Raw genomic sequence first — 17,995 nt, forward strand, 5'->3', positions numbered from 1 at the left:
CCGTCCCCGTACGCGCGCGAGGTCAACGAGAGCCGCGCCACCACCCCCGCCGCCGCACAGGGTTCGCTCGCTTGATTAGTTCGATTGGGCTGTGGGTCGCCTGGCCTGCCGGCGTCGCCACGGCAGGAGGCCGGCGCCGTTGAATTTATTTATTTATTTAGATTTAGCTCCTGACCTAACCTATCCAACCTGTGTATGTATGCGCCCCCTGCCCACACGCCGGAAATGCTCGGTGTCGATTAGGTTTGCCGAGGTCTGACCAATGCTCCGAAGCTTCGCCTCTAGGCCCCGATGCGCCGCCGCGGCATGCGCGCCTAGAAATGCTGGGGTTTTAGTCGCTCCTGCTCGCCGCGTGACGCTCTCGCTATCACCGGTACCGTGCGTCTGCGGCGCTGTTCGTGTGTGCTGGTATGGAGAGCATTGATTACTCAGTTCGTTGTGCCGCCGTTGAGTTTGTAGCTCATGACCTAACCTATGTGCGCTTCCTGCCCGCTGCTCGGTATCAGCTGGGTCACAAAGGTCTGATCAATGCTCCAGAGGTATCGCCTCTCGGCCCGTTGCGGTGCATCCGATTTACCCGCTTGCACGTTTCCAAAAAAAAGTTGGGTTTTGTATGCTGTTATCGGAGAGCATTGATTATTCGGTTTGTCATGGGCGTGCCGTTGTTTCTTTCGGGGTGCCGGTTTCTTGTAACTGTGTAGTTATCATTACTGGGGTCTGTTGCAATGTGCATTTCACCGCACTGCCCAATTCACAGCTGTGCTTTAGGAATTTCTGCCTTTCGCTCTTTTGGAAAGCATAGAAGAGCTACTATATTTGCACATTCCGCTGTTGAAACATTAGGCATTTCTTTCTTTACCATCCAGACCAGCATGATGCCACGTGTTATGTTTGCAGAGAAAATGCTATAATGCAGCACTATTTTTTCTTTCTTTCTAAATAAGCAGGATGGACAATACCTACGGCCATCTGACCCAAGCTACGAGCAAGTACTTGATTCACTTGCCATGGTTGCAAGGCACACACCTCTACCTCTTCTCGAAGCTCTTCTTCGGTGGAGAGAAAGGTACGCTGATTGACATTGTTGTAACTCTTCAAAAAATTCCAACCTGGTAGTCTTTAAGATTTCGATTTATTTTACGCCGAGCTTTCAGCTTTGTTGCTTACTCCTACTCTAGAAACTCTGCAGTCTTGTACTTTTTACTGAAGTTTTATACACCATTATTCTGCAGTGAATCACCAAAAGGTGCCCATGATGCCTCAACATACCAAAAGAAGGTCTGTTATCAACCGACCATCTGTTTTCCTTACAAAGAACCATATTCTCTTCCACTGTAGGTTGTATGCTCAATGAACATCACCAGATATGCATTCCGTAGATTATCTTATAATTAGAGATTGTCACTAGCAAACTTTTTCATCCTTGATCTGTCAAACTTGGTCTTTCCCTAAACATTTTAAAATGCATTCCTCTGTCTAAAATATTCATGGATTTCCCCTTCCTTTACCCAGCTTGCTGTCGAGTGCATATTCAGCTCAGCCTGCATTCGATTTGCTGAGTATTGCCCACAGGAGGGAATCACAGGTTATCTCTTTTTGCTTTGTTTGTGTGAGGTCTTTGCGTAGTTAATTATTTTAAACATAGTTGGCTAACTTATGCATTATTTTGCCCAGAGAAACTTTGGAATGGCTTGGAAAGTTTCGTATTCGATTGGCTAATTAATGCAGACAGGTGAGAATTTACTGCCTTCTTGAATGCAGTGACTTGTATGGTAAGATCATGTCAATACCAGCTTGTGCAATCTTAAAGCAGAATGCTGTACATTGAACATCCAATTCTTAGCAAATGAGCAAAAACTTTCCCTTTTTAAAAATTAACAAAATGCATTGAATATGCTGAATTCGACTTGGTGACCGTCCAATCAGCTGTTAATCAGCCAGTTAATAGGCTACTCGGCTGATTGTTTGAGCATTGGAACAGCACATAAATAATACTTATATGTATGCAACGCCTATATGCTGTCTTATTTTGTTTACATGTGCCAAGTTCCTCAATTTGTTTTACATGTGCCATAAAAAGGAAACTTATTACCCTAAAAGAAGAGAGAAGGAAACTTATGTACTTGTGGATGCTGAGCCCCTCCCTACCTTATTTGCCTTCTCCAGGGTTGTTAGCCAAGTAGACTATCCTTCATTGGTTGATCTGCGAGGTCTCCTTTTAGATCATGTTGCTCAACTTTTAGGAGCTTTATCACGTATCAGGTACGTTTCTTAATGTGTCCTACTGCCATGGATCAGGGGAACATCTGTCTTAAGTTACTGAGAAAACTGATTATTCATGCAGGTTTAGTTCTGTGACCGAGAGGTTTTTTATTGAGCTTAATAATCGCCGTGTTGATACTCCTGTTGCTAGAAGTGAGACACTCAACATTATTAATGGGATGCGCTACCTCAAACTGGGGGTACGATTATACAAAGACTACTTAATTATTTCAATATTTGTTCCAGTTCATAAGGATTCAAAGTGCATGACATGGCCAATGTGATATATTCTGGCATCACATATAGAAACATGTTGTACCCATTTCATTTATTGAAAAAAAAATACAGGAACTTCCTAAGAATTCAATTCCCTAGTATCCTGCTGTGCTCCAATTCCACTAACCAAACCGTAACATGAGCAATCCCTAGATGCATCTGAATCATGTACGTTTCTACTGTTCTACATGTACACACTGACTTCCGACCCTCCCCCCTCCCCCCACCATAATCCAGGAGGCCCCTTCGTTCTGCACAATTTTGTTTCCAAATAAAAGCATATTCACTTACACAAGAAGGATCTATACTCCATTCGTTCATCCTCTTGACTTTTCTGTTGGATAACAAGGCTTCATGGAATGCCTCCATTTTGTTCTGGCATGTATGGTGCATCTATATCATAAAATTTATGATGGCTTATGTATGTTCCCTTAATTTATTTGTCCAGGTGAAGACGGAGGGTGGGCTGAATGCTTCGGTATCCTTCATCGCAAAAGCAAATCCTCTAAATCGACCTCCAAACAAGAGAAAGAGTGAACTGCAACATGCTTTGTGCAACATGCTCTCAAGTATACTGGCCCCACTTGCCGAGGGAGGCAAAAATCATTGGCCTCCACTAGGTGTGGAACCTGCATTGTCACTTTGGTATGATGCTGTTACTCGAATAAGAGGGCAGCTCATGTATTGGATGGATAAGCAGAGCAAGCATATTGCTGTAAGTTGTTGACATTTTATTTTTATACTTGAACAGTTGAACTTCCATATTTGTACAAAAAATTGTATGTGTTGATTTCATTTCTTAATCTTCTTGCTGTTGGTTACTTTGATACCTCGCAAATTTGACCTACCTTCAGTTTCTTATTTTATGCCCAGAAAGTGGCAACTTTCTTATTATGAACATTGTCTTTACACTTCCTACTTTCCAGTTTCCACAAGTTTTTTTTCCTGTTTTTATCTTAGATAGCGATCACCACCTTCTCAATTGGAAGAAATATTAGATTCCATAAAAGGTCCTAAACTCTTTATTTTACTCCTTAATCAATCAAACCACTCAGTTTATTCAAATGTTTTTACATGTTTATTTGCTTGCTGGCATGAGGATTTAATGACACAGGACTGAGATTTTTAGAAACTGTTCTGTAAATTTAATGAATTGTGTTTTTTTGGTTATGTGTGGATTAAGTTTTAACTGTTGTGGATGAATTACGGTAGGGATGCAAATTTGGAACCTCCAGGGTACCTCCGACCCTCCTTAGTTCAACTAAATCAACTAAACCTTCAGAATTCACCTCACCTTTTGAAGTTAGTTCATTTGGTTGAACTAAGAAGGGCCGAAGGGTACCCTGTAGGTTCCAAATTTGCATCCCTAAATTACGGCAATAAACTCCTCACTCATTATTTTCGTGACATGCTAGTTTCTGACTTGTTGTTGCACCACATATTTTCCTATTTATATTTGATGCTGAATCTTCTTTGCAGGTTGGATTTCCACTGGTCACTCTTTTTCTTTGCCTTGGTGATTCCCAGACGTTCAACATTAACTTCTCTCAGCATTTGGAGATCCTGTATAAGTATCTTAAGGTAATTTATGTCTACACATTATGAGAACAAGATTATGATCTCATACTGTCTTACTGATCAATATTTTGTATTGTTCTTTTTCTTTATAATAGACATTCTGATTTATGAAACTTGTATTCTTCCTTTGTGCTGCATGAAGCATACATCTGATTGGCTGTTTATTGCACAGGATAAGAATCATCGATCAATGGCACTAGATTGTCTACACCGGCTGGTAAAATTTTATGTAAACGTTTATGCAGATTATCAGCCCAGAAATCAAGTTTGGGACTATTTAGACAGTGTGACCTCTCAATTGCTGACCGTGTTGAAGAAAGGGTTACTGACTCAAGATGTCCAGCATGATAAACTTGTTGAGTTTTGTGTGACCTTGGCTGAGAGCAACCTGGATTTTGCAATGAACCATATGATACTTGAACTGTTGAAACCAGATAGTCTTAGTGAAGCAAAGGTTGTTGGCCTTAGGGCTTTGCTTGAGATTGTTGTTTCTCCATCAAATCAACAAATTGGCCTGGATGTTTTCCAAGGTAACATGGTTTTGGCAGCCGTATCAGCTTTTAGAACTTAATTATTTTGTGACAATATGGTAAGCAGTATATTTACTCTGTATTTTCAGTGTATGGTATTGGCCACTATGTTCCAAAAGTCAAGTCAGCCATCGAGTCAATATTAAGGTCTTGTAGCAAGGCTTATAGCCTAGCCCTTCTTACATCATCGAAATCTACAATTGGTATGTTGCTACTTATCATCAATTCATCATATGTAGCAAATGTTCAAAATACCGCAAAGTGCTATTGTTTCTATGTATTTATTTTGGACCATACTGATAATGAAAATTGTGAAAGAGAGCAGCAAATACTTTAATCCATTTGCTGTATTTACCCCTGATTTCTAGTATCATATTTTCAGATAACGTAACAAAGGATAAATCTCAGGGATCACTCTTCAGATCTGTGCTTAAATGTATACCATACTTGATAGAAGAGGTGGGGCGTAATGATAGAATGACTGAGATTATACCTCAACATGTAACGAGTATTGACCCTGTTGTCCGTGAAGAAGCCGTGCTAGTTTTGAACAGGATCGTACGATTTCTACCTGATCGTCGGTTTGCTGTGCTGAAAGGAATGGCTACTTTTATCCTGAAACTCCCCGATGAGTTCCCTATTTTGATTCTCAATTCACTGGGACGCCTAGTAGAGCTTATGCGGTTGTGGAGAGCTTGCCTCTCTGAGGAACTTCTGGCAAAAGATATGCAAAGTTTTAGACGTTCTAGTCTTGGAGGCGATATGCTACAGAAATCATCTCCTTTTCATAGGTCCAAAGATATATCTGAATTCCGTGCCTCGGAAATGGATGCGGTTGGTCTTGTCTTTCTCAGCTCTGCTGATGTTCAAATACGGCTTACAGCTCTGGAGTTATTGCGATGTGTTCGATCTCTAAAGAATGATCTGAGAGATTACTCAGCAAATGAAGGCGACACTAAACTGAGACTTGAACCAGAACCAATATTTATCATTGACATCATAGAGGAAAATGGGGTGAGTTCCTTATATCATTGCTTGTTGGATTTAAGTTTCTTTGAGCTGTCAGAAGACTTATCTGAGATGCAACATTTTTAATTGGAAGTAAAATATTTAGTTGCAATGTTTCTTTCCTCTAATATTCTTGCGGTTTCCTACACCCGCACATTCCGAACAGAGCCTTGAAATTTATCATTGAACCTTTTCATGCTTGACCACATAAGTAAATATTTATAATTTTGCAGGAAGACATTGTTCAGAGCTGTTATTGGGATCCAGGGCGACCTTATGATCTTAGACGTGAGATGGATCCCATCCCTTCTGATGTGACACTTCAATCCATCTTGGAGAGTGCTGATAAAAGTAGATGGGCCCGCTACCTGAGTGAAATTGTGAAATATGCGGCTGAACTTTGTCCTGCCTCTGTGCATGTTGCAAGGCAAGAACTCCGGTCTTCTTTTGGATTTTTTTGTGCATATTTTTTAAGAAAAGTGTGATCATGTTATCCACTATATCGTTCATCCAGAGAGAATAATTACAAGTCGATACCCTATTCCACACCACATGGTTGCAGTCCCTCGTAATCTTGTGTGCTTGCGCCTTAGAGTTGTTGTATATATGGTTTAGTTTGTTAATATGCTAGTTGATCTTTTTTTTCCCCATGTCGGTTTTCTGTTGTGTGTTCGATTATGCAGAGGCTTCTTTGCACTATGGAAACACTACAGTAGGGCTTCTTTTCTTTCTGAATTCTGTTCGCAAGAAATTTGGAGTAGAAGCTCACCTCCTTAGATGGGAAGTTTGACCAGTTGTGTTAAAACCTCCTTAGATGAAGAGTTGACTAGCTGAGAGCTTGAGACACCCAATACTGAATTTGTTTTATTTACTGAATTTGTTTATTCAAACTAGCATAGGAGCCGGCTTGCAGAGGAGTTTATATTTCTTTAAATAGCTTATAAAAACAAATATACTATACAGTGCAAAAATTTAATACGTCATTTTATTGAATTTGATGGTCAAGTGAGAAACCAATACTGAAGATGCATTGTACAGTTTGGTAATATCAGAACTAGTGTTCTTATGTGATCGTGTAATGCTTAGAGCTTGAGTCGTTTGAAATATCGATTAGCTTTTATATAAGTTTCCACTAAGATGGTTGAGTGTTGAAGTATGTTATGTTATTATGGTGCGGGCATGTGAAGAATTGATGAGATGTCAGGGTTTTCTCTTACTTCGTAGACCATTGTCAGTTTTCTGCCCCTATCAAGGTCAAGGATCAATGTCAGTTTCTGTCACCACCAAGAGCAATGATCAATGTGACCTTGCTTCTTTCTTTCCTTTTTCTCTTCATCCTAGATCTTAAACAACTCAGATTTCTGCATTGATTTGACAATTTGGCTGGGCATCTTATTGACTTTCTTTCACGACTCAACAGATTAGAAGTTGTTAGGAGACTTGATCAAATCACTCCCTCCGAGCTAGGTGGAAAGTCTCAGCAATTACAAGATTCTGAGGCCAAGCTTGACCAGTGGTTGATATATGCAACATTTGCATGCTCTTGCCCACCTGATAACAAAGAATTTGTCCCCAAAGCAGCGAGAGACATCTTCCATACAATTTTCCCATCGCTGCGCCATGGTTCAGAAGGATATGCAGTAAGATGATTATTTTTCCAAGCGTTCAAACTCCACCTTGCATATTACTCTAGTTTTGCACTATAATGACATTTGCGGGACAATTATGAGCTAACAGACTATGGATTAAAGTATTAATGCCATTTTGCTGTATATTGAATCTCAGTCAAGCATTTCAACATAGTACATGATTAGTTGATTATGGCATCAGTACATGAATTAATTTATCCTTTTGGTTTATTTTTGTTTCTGCAGCTTGCTGCTACGGCTGCACTTGGGCACTCACATCTAGAAGTATGTGAAATCATGTTTGGTGAACTTGCATTTTTTCTTGAGGATGTTTCATCAGAAACTGAAGGAAAATCAAAATGGAAGGTACATCGGCTTTACCTTCTTCCAATATCAATATAGTGGTTAAATTGTTGGATTCATCAAAGTCACTGCCTCTTTATTCCTTAAACATCTTCACTCAAGAGGTCAAATATTTGGTAGACCTTGCTGTTTCACTGAAACTTGACCTTTGCTTCTCTGATGACATATCTTATTTGATTCAGTTGACTTTACATAGCTATGTAGCTTAATAAGTTCTTTCGTTTCTCTTTGGCCATATTCCATGCCCAATATTCTAACTTATTAGTTAAAATATAGTAAAATGCACATATCATTTGTATTTCTATTTTTTTGCATTAGTCTGTATGCAAGAGCAAGCACATCAACATTTAAAATAGTCATAATAATGTATGCTCTCTTACTGTAGTTATTTTCTTATGTGTTTGCCTCTGCAGAATCCTAGGTCCCGCCGTGAGGATCTGCGCACTCATGTTGCAAACATACATCGAATGATAGCTGAAAAGATTTGGCCTGGGATGCTTATTCGGAAGCCTGTTCTCCGTTTACATTTTCTAAAGTTTATTGAAGAAACATACCGCCAAATCAACATGTCATCATCTGATGGCTTTCAGGATGTACAGCCTCTCCGATATGCATTAGCATCTGTCATAAGATATCTAGCTCCTGAGTTTGTTGATGCAAGGTCTGAGAGGTTTGACAACAGAATACGTAAGAAACTTTTCGATCTTCTCCTTAACTGGAGTGATGAATCTGGCAGCTCATGGGGGCAGGAAGGCGGCACTGATTATCGCCGTGAACTTGAGCGATATAAAGCCACTCAACATAATAGGTCAAGGGAATCACTCGACAAGCTTGCATTTGACAGGGAAATGGCTGAGCAGTTGGAAGCCATCAATTGGGCTTCCATGCATGCTATTGCTTCTTTGCTTTATGGTCCTTGTTTTGATGATAATGCTAGAAAGATGTCAGGTCGTGTAATATTGTGGATCAATAGTTTGTTCAGGGAACCAGCTCTGAGAGCACCTTTTGGGCATTCACCAGTAGATCCTCGAACACCATCATACTCGAAGCATACCGATGGAGGACGCTTTGGTGGGAAGGACAAGCAAAAGGCTAGTCAGTTTCGAGTTCTCTTAGCAAAAACTGCGTTGAAGAATATTTTGCAGACAAATTTGGATTTGTTCCCTGCTTGCATAGACCAGGTAAGTTCTGCTTCTGTTTTTATGCCTTATAATTTCTGACTGTGTGGCAACAAGTAAACTAATCGCACTGGGTACGCATTGTGTGTTCTTTAAATTAGCCATTTAGTTGCATTTGTATATTCATGTTGAAGTTCTCTTCTCAAACTGGTCTATTAATTCTTTGGTGACCATCATCTTGTTGATTAATCTTGTTCAGCTTAGGATGGTGCTATTCATATATTTTTTCTGAAGAGAAAACAGCAGGAGAGGGCGGCTCCTACTGTGTTAAATTAATAAGGGAAAGTTATTTACAAGAGCAAGGACATTTTGCCCCTGGGATGGGGGGGGGGGCAGAATAAAATACAAGGCCAGTTCTTTTGGGCGATTCTCCCAGAATCGCCCCTCTCACCAGCTTCTCCTAGAATCATCACTTCATATTTTTTTTACAATCCTAGCTAATTAGACCTTAACTAGATAGGATTGTAAAAAAACTACGAAGTGACGATTCTGGGAGAAGCTGGGGAGGGGGGCGATTCTGTGAGAATCGCCAAAAAGAACTGGGCCTCAGGGGATACCCTAAACTTGAGCTGTTTCATATTTCTTTTTTGTCCCTTCTTTAGTCATTCTTGGTTATTTCCTTCTAGGATGTTACGCTTATAGTTTTTACAGTATTGCTTGCCATCACTGTTAAATTGATGGTTTCAATCATGTGTCGATCTTTGCAGTGCTACTCTCCAGACGCTGCAATAGCGGATGGGTATTTCAGTGTTCTGGCTGAAGTTTACATGCGTCAAGAAATTCCAAAATGTGAGATCCAGAGACTTTTGAGCTTGATCCTCTACAAGGTGGTCGATCAAACAAAACTGATCCGTGACAGTGCCCTCCAGATGCTGGAGACACTCTCTCTCCGTGAATGGGCTGAAGATGATGCTGATGGCATTGGACATTATCGGGCATCTGTTGTTGGCAACCTTCCAGACTCCTACCAACAATTCCAGTACAAGCTGTCCTCAAAGCTCGCCAAGGACCATCCTGAACTCAGTGAGCATCTATGCGGGGAAATTATGCAGCGCCAGCTTGACGCAGTGGACATCATAGCACAGCATCAGGTCCTCACATGCATGGCTCCTTGGATAGAAAATCTCAACTTTGTGAGATTAAAGGAGTCTGGGTGGAGTGAGAGATTGCTGAAAAGTCTTTATTACGTGACATGGAAGCATGGTGATCAGTTTCCTGATGAGATTGAGAAACTATGGAGCACCGTTGCAAGCAATACTCGCAATATTATCCCCGTGCTTAACTTCTTGATTACCAGAGGGATAGAGGACTGCGATGCCAATCCATCAGCAGAGATCACTGGTGCATTTGCTACGTACTTCTCAGTTGCCAAGCGTGTCAGTCTATACCTAGCTCGAATTTGCCCACAGCAGACCATTGATCATTTGGTCTGTGAGTTATCTCAGAGAATGCTTGAAGAGAACGAGGAACCAATCAGGCCTGGGAAGTTTGATGCTTCTGCAAATGTTGTGTTGGAGTTCTCTCAAGGACCTACTACCTCTCAGATATCATCAGTAATTGATAGCCAGCCTCACATGTCCCCTCTGCTTGTCCGTGGTTCTCTTGATGGCGCAATCAGGAATGTCAGCGGAAACTTGAGCTGGCGGACATCGACAGTCACTGGACGAAGTGTGTCTGGCCCATTGAGCCCATTGGCCCCAGAGGTGACCAACATCCCAAACCCCACTACAGGCCGGTCAGGCCAGCTCCTTCCAGCCTTAATGAACATGTCAGGGCCGTTGATGGGTGTCCGAAGCTCGGCTGGTCATCTGAGGAGCCGTCATGTTTCCAGGGATAGTGGTGACTACTATTTTGACACCCCAAATTCAAACGATGAATTTCTGCATCAGGGGGGCAGTGGAATTCATGGGATTAATGCTAATGAGCTCCAATCTGCATTACAGGGGCACCAGCACTTGCTTTCACGTGCCGACATTGCTTTGATTCTCCTTGCTGAAATTGCTTATGAAAATGATGAGGACTTCCGTGAAAATTTGCCTCTGTTGTTCCATGTCACGTGTGTTTCAATGGATAGCTCGGAGGACATTGTGCTTGAGCATTGCCAGGATTTGCTCGTGAATCTCCTCTACTCGCTTGCTGGCCGGCATCTTGAACTGTATGAGGTTGAGAGCAGTGAAAGGGAGAATAAGCAGCATGTGGTGAGCTTGATAAAATACATCCAGTCTAAAAGAGGCAGCCTGATGTGGGAGAACGAGGATCCTACCCTTGTCCGGACTGAACTTCCTAGCACTTCACTCTTGTCAGCACTCGTACAAAGCATGGTCAGTGCAATTTTCTTCCAGGGGGATCTTCGTGAGACTTGGGGTGCTGAAGCACTTAAGTGGGCCATGGAGTGCACATCCCGTCACCTGGCCTGCCGATCGCACCAGATATATCGTGCTTTACGTCCTAGTGTCAAGAGTGATAGCTGCGTGTTGCTTCTGAGGTGTGTCCACAGATGTTTGGGTAACCCTGTCCCTTCTGTTCTGGGGTTTGCAATGGAGAATTTGTTAACACTTCAAGTCATGGTTGAGAACATGGAGCCGGAGAAGGTGATACTTTACCCGCAGCTCTTCTGGGGCTGTGTTGCGCTGATGCATACCGACTTTGTCCACATTTACTGCCAAGTGCTTGAATTGTTCTGTAGGGTGATTGATCGCTTGACCTTCCGTGACCGGACAACTGAGAATGTGTTGCTCTCCAGCATGCCCCGTGATGAATTCGACGTCAATGGGTATATAAGCGACCTCCACAGGCTGGAGTCGAGGACTACCTCAGAGAGGCTGCTGTCTGTCACTGAGACTGGAAAGGTCCCTGATTTTGAAGGCGTGCAGCCGCTGGTACTGAAAGGGCTCATGTCTAGCGCCAGCCATGGGTCTGCAATCGAGGTGCTATCTAGGATCACGATACCCACATGTGATTCTATATTTGGGAATCCCGAGACAAGGCTGCTGATGCACATCACAGGTCTGCTCCCATGGCTCGGGTTGCAGCTCACCAAGGACGTATCTTCCCTCGGGTCAGCTTCGCCTCTACAAGAACAGAACCAGAAGGCCTACTATGTGGCATCCAATATCTCAGGATGGTGCCGTGTGAAATCTCTTCATGTCCTAGCCGAGGTCTTCAGAGCATACTCTTACGGGGAAATCATCTCGCTGGAAGACCTCTTCGCGCGCGCCTCGCCGCCGATCTGCGCCGAGTGGTTCCCGAAGCACTCGTCCCTGGCCTTTGGGCACCTCCTCAGGCTCCTGGAGAGGGGCCCTCTGGACTACCAGCGGGTGGTGCTCCTGATGCTCAAGTCGCTGCTGCAGCAGACCCCCGTGGACCCGTCCCAGATCCCCCAGGTGTACAACGTGGTGTCGCAGCTGGTGGAGAGCGCGCTGTGCGCGGAGGCGCTCAACGTGCTGGAGGCGCTGCTGCGGAGCTGCGGCGGCGGCGGCACGGCCGGCAGCGACGACAGCCTGGGGCTGTCGGGCGAGAACGGTGGCGGCCATGGGGGGATGATGACGGGTGAGAAGGTGCTGGAGAGGATGCTGCTTCCCCAGTCGTCGTTCAAGGCCCGGAGCGGGCCGCTCCAGTACGCCGCCGGGTCGGGGTTCGGGTCCATGATGGCGGCCCAGGGCGTCGCCGCCCCCGTGGACACCGGGCTGGTCACGCGCGACGTGGCGCTGCAGAACACCCGGCTGCTGCTCGGGCGCGTCCTCGACACCTGCGCCCTCGGCCGCAAGCGGGACCACAAGCGCCTGGTGCCGTTCGTGGCCAACATCGGGTAGCAGGATCATGCTGTTGTTGTTTGTCAACTCAATGTGGCTTGTACATCTATTTATCTATATATAGGAGCTAAAAGATGGCCGGTTCACCCGAGAGAGGGCTTGATGAGGCCCATCCCAGGCGACGATTCGACGAGCTTTGAACTGGGCAAACTAAAAATTTTGAATTTTGAAACTTGTATTTATATGCCCCGCGGCCGCGGCCGGACGCGCAAGGCCTAGCTGCGGAGTTGATGATATGTGGATGGATGTTAGCTGTAGACTCTAGTTGAGCTCAGTGTACAAAGCTTTTTTCTTCTTGCTTGTTTTGGCTGGAGCATGTGTAAATCTTTTGTGTTATCTTTGCTTTGTGAAATGGTGATGATAATCCCAAATGCATTGGAACTGCATGTGTTATTTTTTCACGTGATTATCTCTGAGGCCTCTCAACAAAGCCGGATGAGAGAAAAAAAAAGAGAGCGCACTCTGTATGCATTTTTCTTCTATCCATCATCCTACTCTATCTCTCTTTTTCCTTTTCTTTTTGCAAAATCATCAGATCTATTATAAAAGTTCATCGGGAGTACATAATAAAAATAACAAATAATTAGGAAACCGTATGTATAGATTTGTTGTAGAGCCTTAATAGTGTCCTTGGGTTTTATACCGTATGCCATAATACGTCAAGTTACAATCTTGACCACCATGTGAATGTGCAAGACCTTGCTTGCTTATCCTATATACCTAAGAGATTGAACCCCACTACGCATGACAAGGGAAGAAAAATGTGTAGGAGTGGGACAAAAGAGAGGTAAGCCCAGCCTAACTAGCTAGGATTGTAAAAAAAAAATATGGGTTAAAGATTCTGGGAGAAGCTGGGTGGAGGGTCAATTCTCAAGATTCTAAGAGCATCTCAAGCCGTTCGGCCCCCCAGGGCGCCGAAAAAGAGCAGCCTGGGGGCGAACCGGCGCTAGATCGCCCCCTGGGGCTCGGTTTGCTCACAGTCACGCGCCCGCGGGTTAGGCGAAGTTCGTTTCAATATTTTTGCAAACTCGACGAAGTTCGGCCAATTTTCGACGAAATTTGTACAAAACTTAAAAACATGCATGAACTAACTTAAAAACAAACTAATAAAAGCCTAAGCCGCTGCCGCCGCCGTCTACATGCCGAAAAGCTTGTAGAAGCGGGTGTAGTCGTCGTCGTCATCGTCGTTGCCGCGCGCCTCACCTGCGTGCCTGCTGCATCCCTCGCTGGGGTCGTCGACAACGGTTGACGGCCCGGCCTCGCCCTCGTCGTCGCTGTCGATGATGATAACGCTGCCCTCCTCGGCGACACGGCGACGCTCCTCAGCGCGGCGACGCTCCTCGGCGCGGCTACGGGCCTGGGTCTCCAGGTACGCGACGCTGGCGGCGCACCTGCTCGCGGACGTAGTCCTCCCTCGCCCATTTGAGGGCGGGCTCGTCGTCGGGGGCCACCATGCCGACGTGCTCCGGCTGTTGGGGATCGTTGCAGAAATTAAAAAATTTCTCCGCATCACCAAGATCAATCAATGGAGAGACTAGCAACGAGAGAGAGGGGAGTGCATCTTCATACCCTTGAAGATCGCGATGCGGAAGCGTTACAAGAACGCGGATGAAGGAGTAGTACTCGTAGCGATTCAGATCGCGGTTGATTCCGATCTAAGCGCCGAACAATGGCGCCTCCGCGTTCAACACACGTACAGCCCGGGGACGTCTCCTCCTTCTTGATCCAGCAAGCAGAGAGGAGAAGTTGAGGGAGAGATCCGGAAGCACGACGGCGTGGTGGTGGAGCTTGCAGTTCTCCGGCAGGGCTTCACCAAGCACTACTACTGCAGAGGAGGTGTTGGGGAGGGAGAGGGCTGCGCCAGGGGAAGGGGTGCGGCTCCCATGCGCCTCCTCACTATATATAGGGGTGGAGGGGGCTGGTTTCTTGCCCTCCAAGTCCATTGGGGCGTTGGCAAAGGTGGGGGAAAGAAATCCCAACATTTCCCTTCCCCACCGATTGTTATCCCCCTTTTTTAGGGATCTTGATCTTATCCCTTCGGGATATGATCTTATTCCTTCTAAGGGGGGATATTGATGCGCCTTGACCAGGGGTGTGGGGCCTTGCCCCCACTACCCACATTCATGTGGGTCCCCCATGCAGGCGGGCCCTACTTCGGAACCTTCTAGAACCTTCCCGGTACAATACCGAAAAATCCCGAACATTTTCCGGTGGCCAAAATAGGACTTCCCATATATAAATCTTTACCTCCGGACTATTCCGGAACTCCTCCTGATGTCTGGGATATCATCCGGGACTCCGAACAACATTCGGTAACTGCACACTAATTCCTATAACAACTCTAGTCCCACATGTTCCACGATGATCTCATCGGATGAACCACGATGTCGGGGATTCAATCAATCCTGTATACAATTCCCTTTGTCAATCGGTACGTTACTTGCCCGAGATTCGATTGTCGGTATCCCAATACCTCGTTCAATCTCGTTACCGGCAAGTCACTTTTACTCGTTCCGTAACACATCATATCGTGATCATATGTCCTACCGAGTGGGTCCAGAGATACCTCTCCGTCACACGGAGTGACAAATCCTAGTCTCGATTCGTGCCAACCCAACAGACACTTTCGGAGATACCCGTAGTGTGCCTTTATAGCCATCCAGTTACGTTGTGATGTTTGGCACACCCAAAGCATTCCTACGGTATCCGGGAGTTGCACAATCTCATGGTCTAGGGAAATGATACTTGACATTAGAAAAGCTTTAGCAGACGAACTACACGATCTTGTGCTATGCTTAGGATTGGGTCTTGTCCATCACATCCATTATCAAAGACATCCAATGTCCATGGTCAGGAAACCATAACCATCTATTGATCAACGAGCTAGTCAACTAGAGGCTCACTAGGGACATGTTGTGGTCTACGTATTCACACATGTATTATGGTCTCTGGTTAATACAATTATAGCATGAACAATAGACAATTATCATGAACAAGGAAATATAATAATAACCATTTTATTATTGCCTCTAGGGCATATTTCCAACAGTCTCCCACTTGCACTAGAGTCAATAATCTAGTTCACATTACTATGTGATTGTAATGAATCCAACACCCATGGGGTTTGATCATATCTCGCTTGTGAGAGAGGTTATTAGTCAACGAGTCTGAACCTTTCAGATCCGTGTGTGCTTTACAAATTTCTATGTCATCTTGTAGATGCAGCTACCATGCGCTACTTGGAGCTATTCCAAATAACTGCTCTACTATATGAATCCGGTTTACTACTCAGAGTCATCTGGATTAGTGTCAAAGTTTGCATCGACGTAACCCTTTACGACGAACTCTTTTACCACCTCCATAATCGAGAAAATTCCTTAGTCCACTAGTTACTAAGGATAAGTTTGACCGCTGTCATGTGATCCATTCCTGGATCACTCTTGTACCCCTTGATTGACTCATGGCAAGGCACACTTCAGGTGCGGTACACAGCATAGCATACTATAGAGCCTGTTGGAAATATGCCCTAGAGGCAATAATAAAATGATTATTATTATATCCCCTTCTTCATGATAATTGTCTATTGTTCATGCTATAATTGTATTAATCGGAAACAATGATACATGTGTGAATACATAGACCACAACATGTCCCTAGTGAGCCTCTAGTTGACTAGCTCGTTGATCAACAGATAGTCATGGTTTCCTGACTATGGACATTGGATGTCATTGATAACGGGATCACATCATTAGGAGAATGATGTGATGGACAAGACCCAATCCTAAGCATAGCACAAGATCGTGTAGTTCGTTTGCTAAAGCTTTTCTAATGTCAAGTATCAGTTTCTTAGACCATGAGATTGTGTAACTCCCGGATACCGTAGGAGTGCTTTGGGTGTACCAAACGTCACAACGTAACTGGGTGACTATAAAGGTGCACTATAGGTATCTCCGAAAGTGTCTGTTGGGTTGGCACGAATTGAGACTGGGATTTGTCACTCCGTATGACGGAGAGGTATCTTTGGGCCCACTCGGTAATGCATCATCATAATGAGCTCAATGTGACCAAGTGGTTGGTCACAGGATCATGCATTACGTAACGAGTAAAGTGACTTGCCGGTAACGAGATTGAACGAGGTATTGGGATACCGACGATTGAATCTCGGGCAAGTAACGTACCGATTACAAAGGGAATTGTATACGGGATTACTTGAATGCTCGACATCATGGTTCATCCGATGAGATCATCGTGGAACATGTGGGAGCCAACATGGGTATCCAGATCCCGCTGTTGGTTATTGGCTGGAGAGCTGTCTCGGTCATGTCTACGTGATTCCCGAACCCGTAGGGTCTACACACTTAAGGTTCGATGACGCTAGGGTTATTAGGAAGACTTGTATGTGATTAGCGAATGTTGTTCGGAGTCCCGGATGAGATCCCGGATGTCACGAGCAGTTCCGGAATGGTCCAAAAGTGAAGATTTATATATGGGAAGTTGACATACAGTCACCGGAAAGGTTCGGGGGCATACCGGTATTGTACCGGGGCCACCGGGAGCGGACACCTCTCTCGGAGGGCCTCATGGGCCATAGTGGGAAGGGAACCAGCCCTTAGAGGGCTGGGCGCATCCCCCCCTTGGGTCCATGCGCCTAGGGTTGGGGGGGACCCTAAAGGGGGCGCCCCCCTTGCTTGGGGGGCAAGTCCCCCCCCCCTTGGCCGCCGCCCCCCTTCTAGATCTCATCTAGAGGGGCCCGGCCCCCTTCCTCCTCCCCCTATAAATAGAGTGGCAAGGGAAGGGATGCACACACACCTCCAAGGCGCAACCCCTCCCCTCCCCAACACTTATCCTCCTCCGCAGAAGCTTGGCGAAGCCCTGCCGGAGTACTGCCTCTCCATCATCACCACGCCGTCGTGCTGCTGTTGGAGCTCTCTTCCTCAACCTCTCCCTCCTCCTTGCTGGATCAAGGCGTGGGAGACGTCTCCGCTCCGTACGTGTGTTGAACGCGGAGGTGCCGTCCGTTCGGCGCTAGGATCATCGGTGATTTGGATCACGACGAGTACAACTCCATCAACCCCTTTCTCTTGAACGCTTCCGCTCGTGATCTACAAGGGTATGTAGATGCACCTCTCTCTCTTGTTGCTAGATGACTCCATAGATTGATCTTGGTGATGCGTAGAAAAAAATTATTTTCTGCAACGATCTCCAACAGTGGCATCATGAGCTAGGTCTATGCGTAGTTTCTATGCACGAGTAGAACACAATTTTGTTGTGGGCGTAGATTTTGTCAATTTACTTGCCACTACTAGTCTTATCTTGTTTCGGCGGCATCGTGGGATGAAGCGGCCCGGACCGACCTTACA

General features: G+C 45.0%; 1 protein-coding gene across 1 annotated transcript in view; it reads left to right on the forward strand.

The window, feature by feature from the left end:
- The window catches only part of LOC119321675, a 16,855-nt gene extending 3,811 nt beyond the window's left edge, over positions 1-13,044 (forward strand). Inside the window, exons 3-18 of the mRNA XM_037595256.1 lie at positions 948-1,066; positions 1,233-1,278; positions 1,513-1,585; positions 1,675-1,732; positions 2,167-2,262; positions 2,345-2,462; positions 2,987-3,253; positions 4,018-4,119; positions 4,289-4,646; positions 4,736-4,849; positions 5,029-5,660; positions 5,888-6,081; positions 7,075-7,294; positions 7,529-7,648; positions 8,059-8,826; positions 9,531-13,044. Coding sequence (XP_037451153.1) covers positions 948-1,066; positions 1,233-1,278; positions 1,513-1,585; positions 1,675-1,732; positions 2,167-2,262; positions 2,345-2,462; positions 2,987-3,253; positions 4,018-4,119; positions 4,289-4,646; positions 4,736-4,849; positions 5,029-5,660; positions 5,888-6,081; positions 7,075-7,294; positions 7,529-7,648; positions 8,059-8,826; positions 9,531-12,635 — 6,390 coding nt within the window. The 3' untranslated portion in view covers positions 12,636-13,044. The remainder of the gene's footprint in view (positions 1-947; positions 1,067-1,232; positions 1,279-1,512; positions 1,586-1,674; positions 1,733-2,166; positions 2,263-2,344; positions 2,463-2,986; positions 3,254-4,017; positions 4,120-4,288; positions 4,647-4,735; positions 4,850-5,028; positions 5,661-5,887; positions 6,082-7,074; positions 7,295-7,528; positions 7,649-8,058; positions 8,827-9,530) is intronic.
- Positions 13,045-17,995: the final 4,951 nt, after the last annotated feature.

The sequence above is a fragment of the Triticum dicoccoides genome, chromosome 6B (assembly GCF_002162155.2).
Source record: "Triticum dicoccoides isolate Atlit2015 ecotype Zavitan chromosome 6B, WEW_v2.0, whole genome shotgun sequence".
Classification (NCBI taxonomy): Eukaryota; Viridiplantae; Streptophyta; class Magnoliopsida; order Poales; family Poaceae; genus Triticum; species Triticum dicoccoides.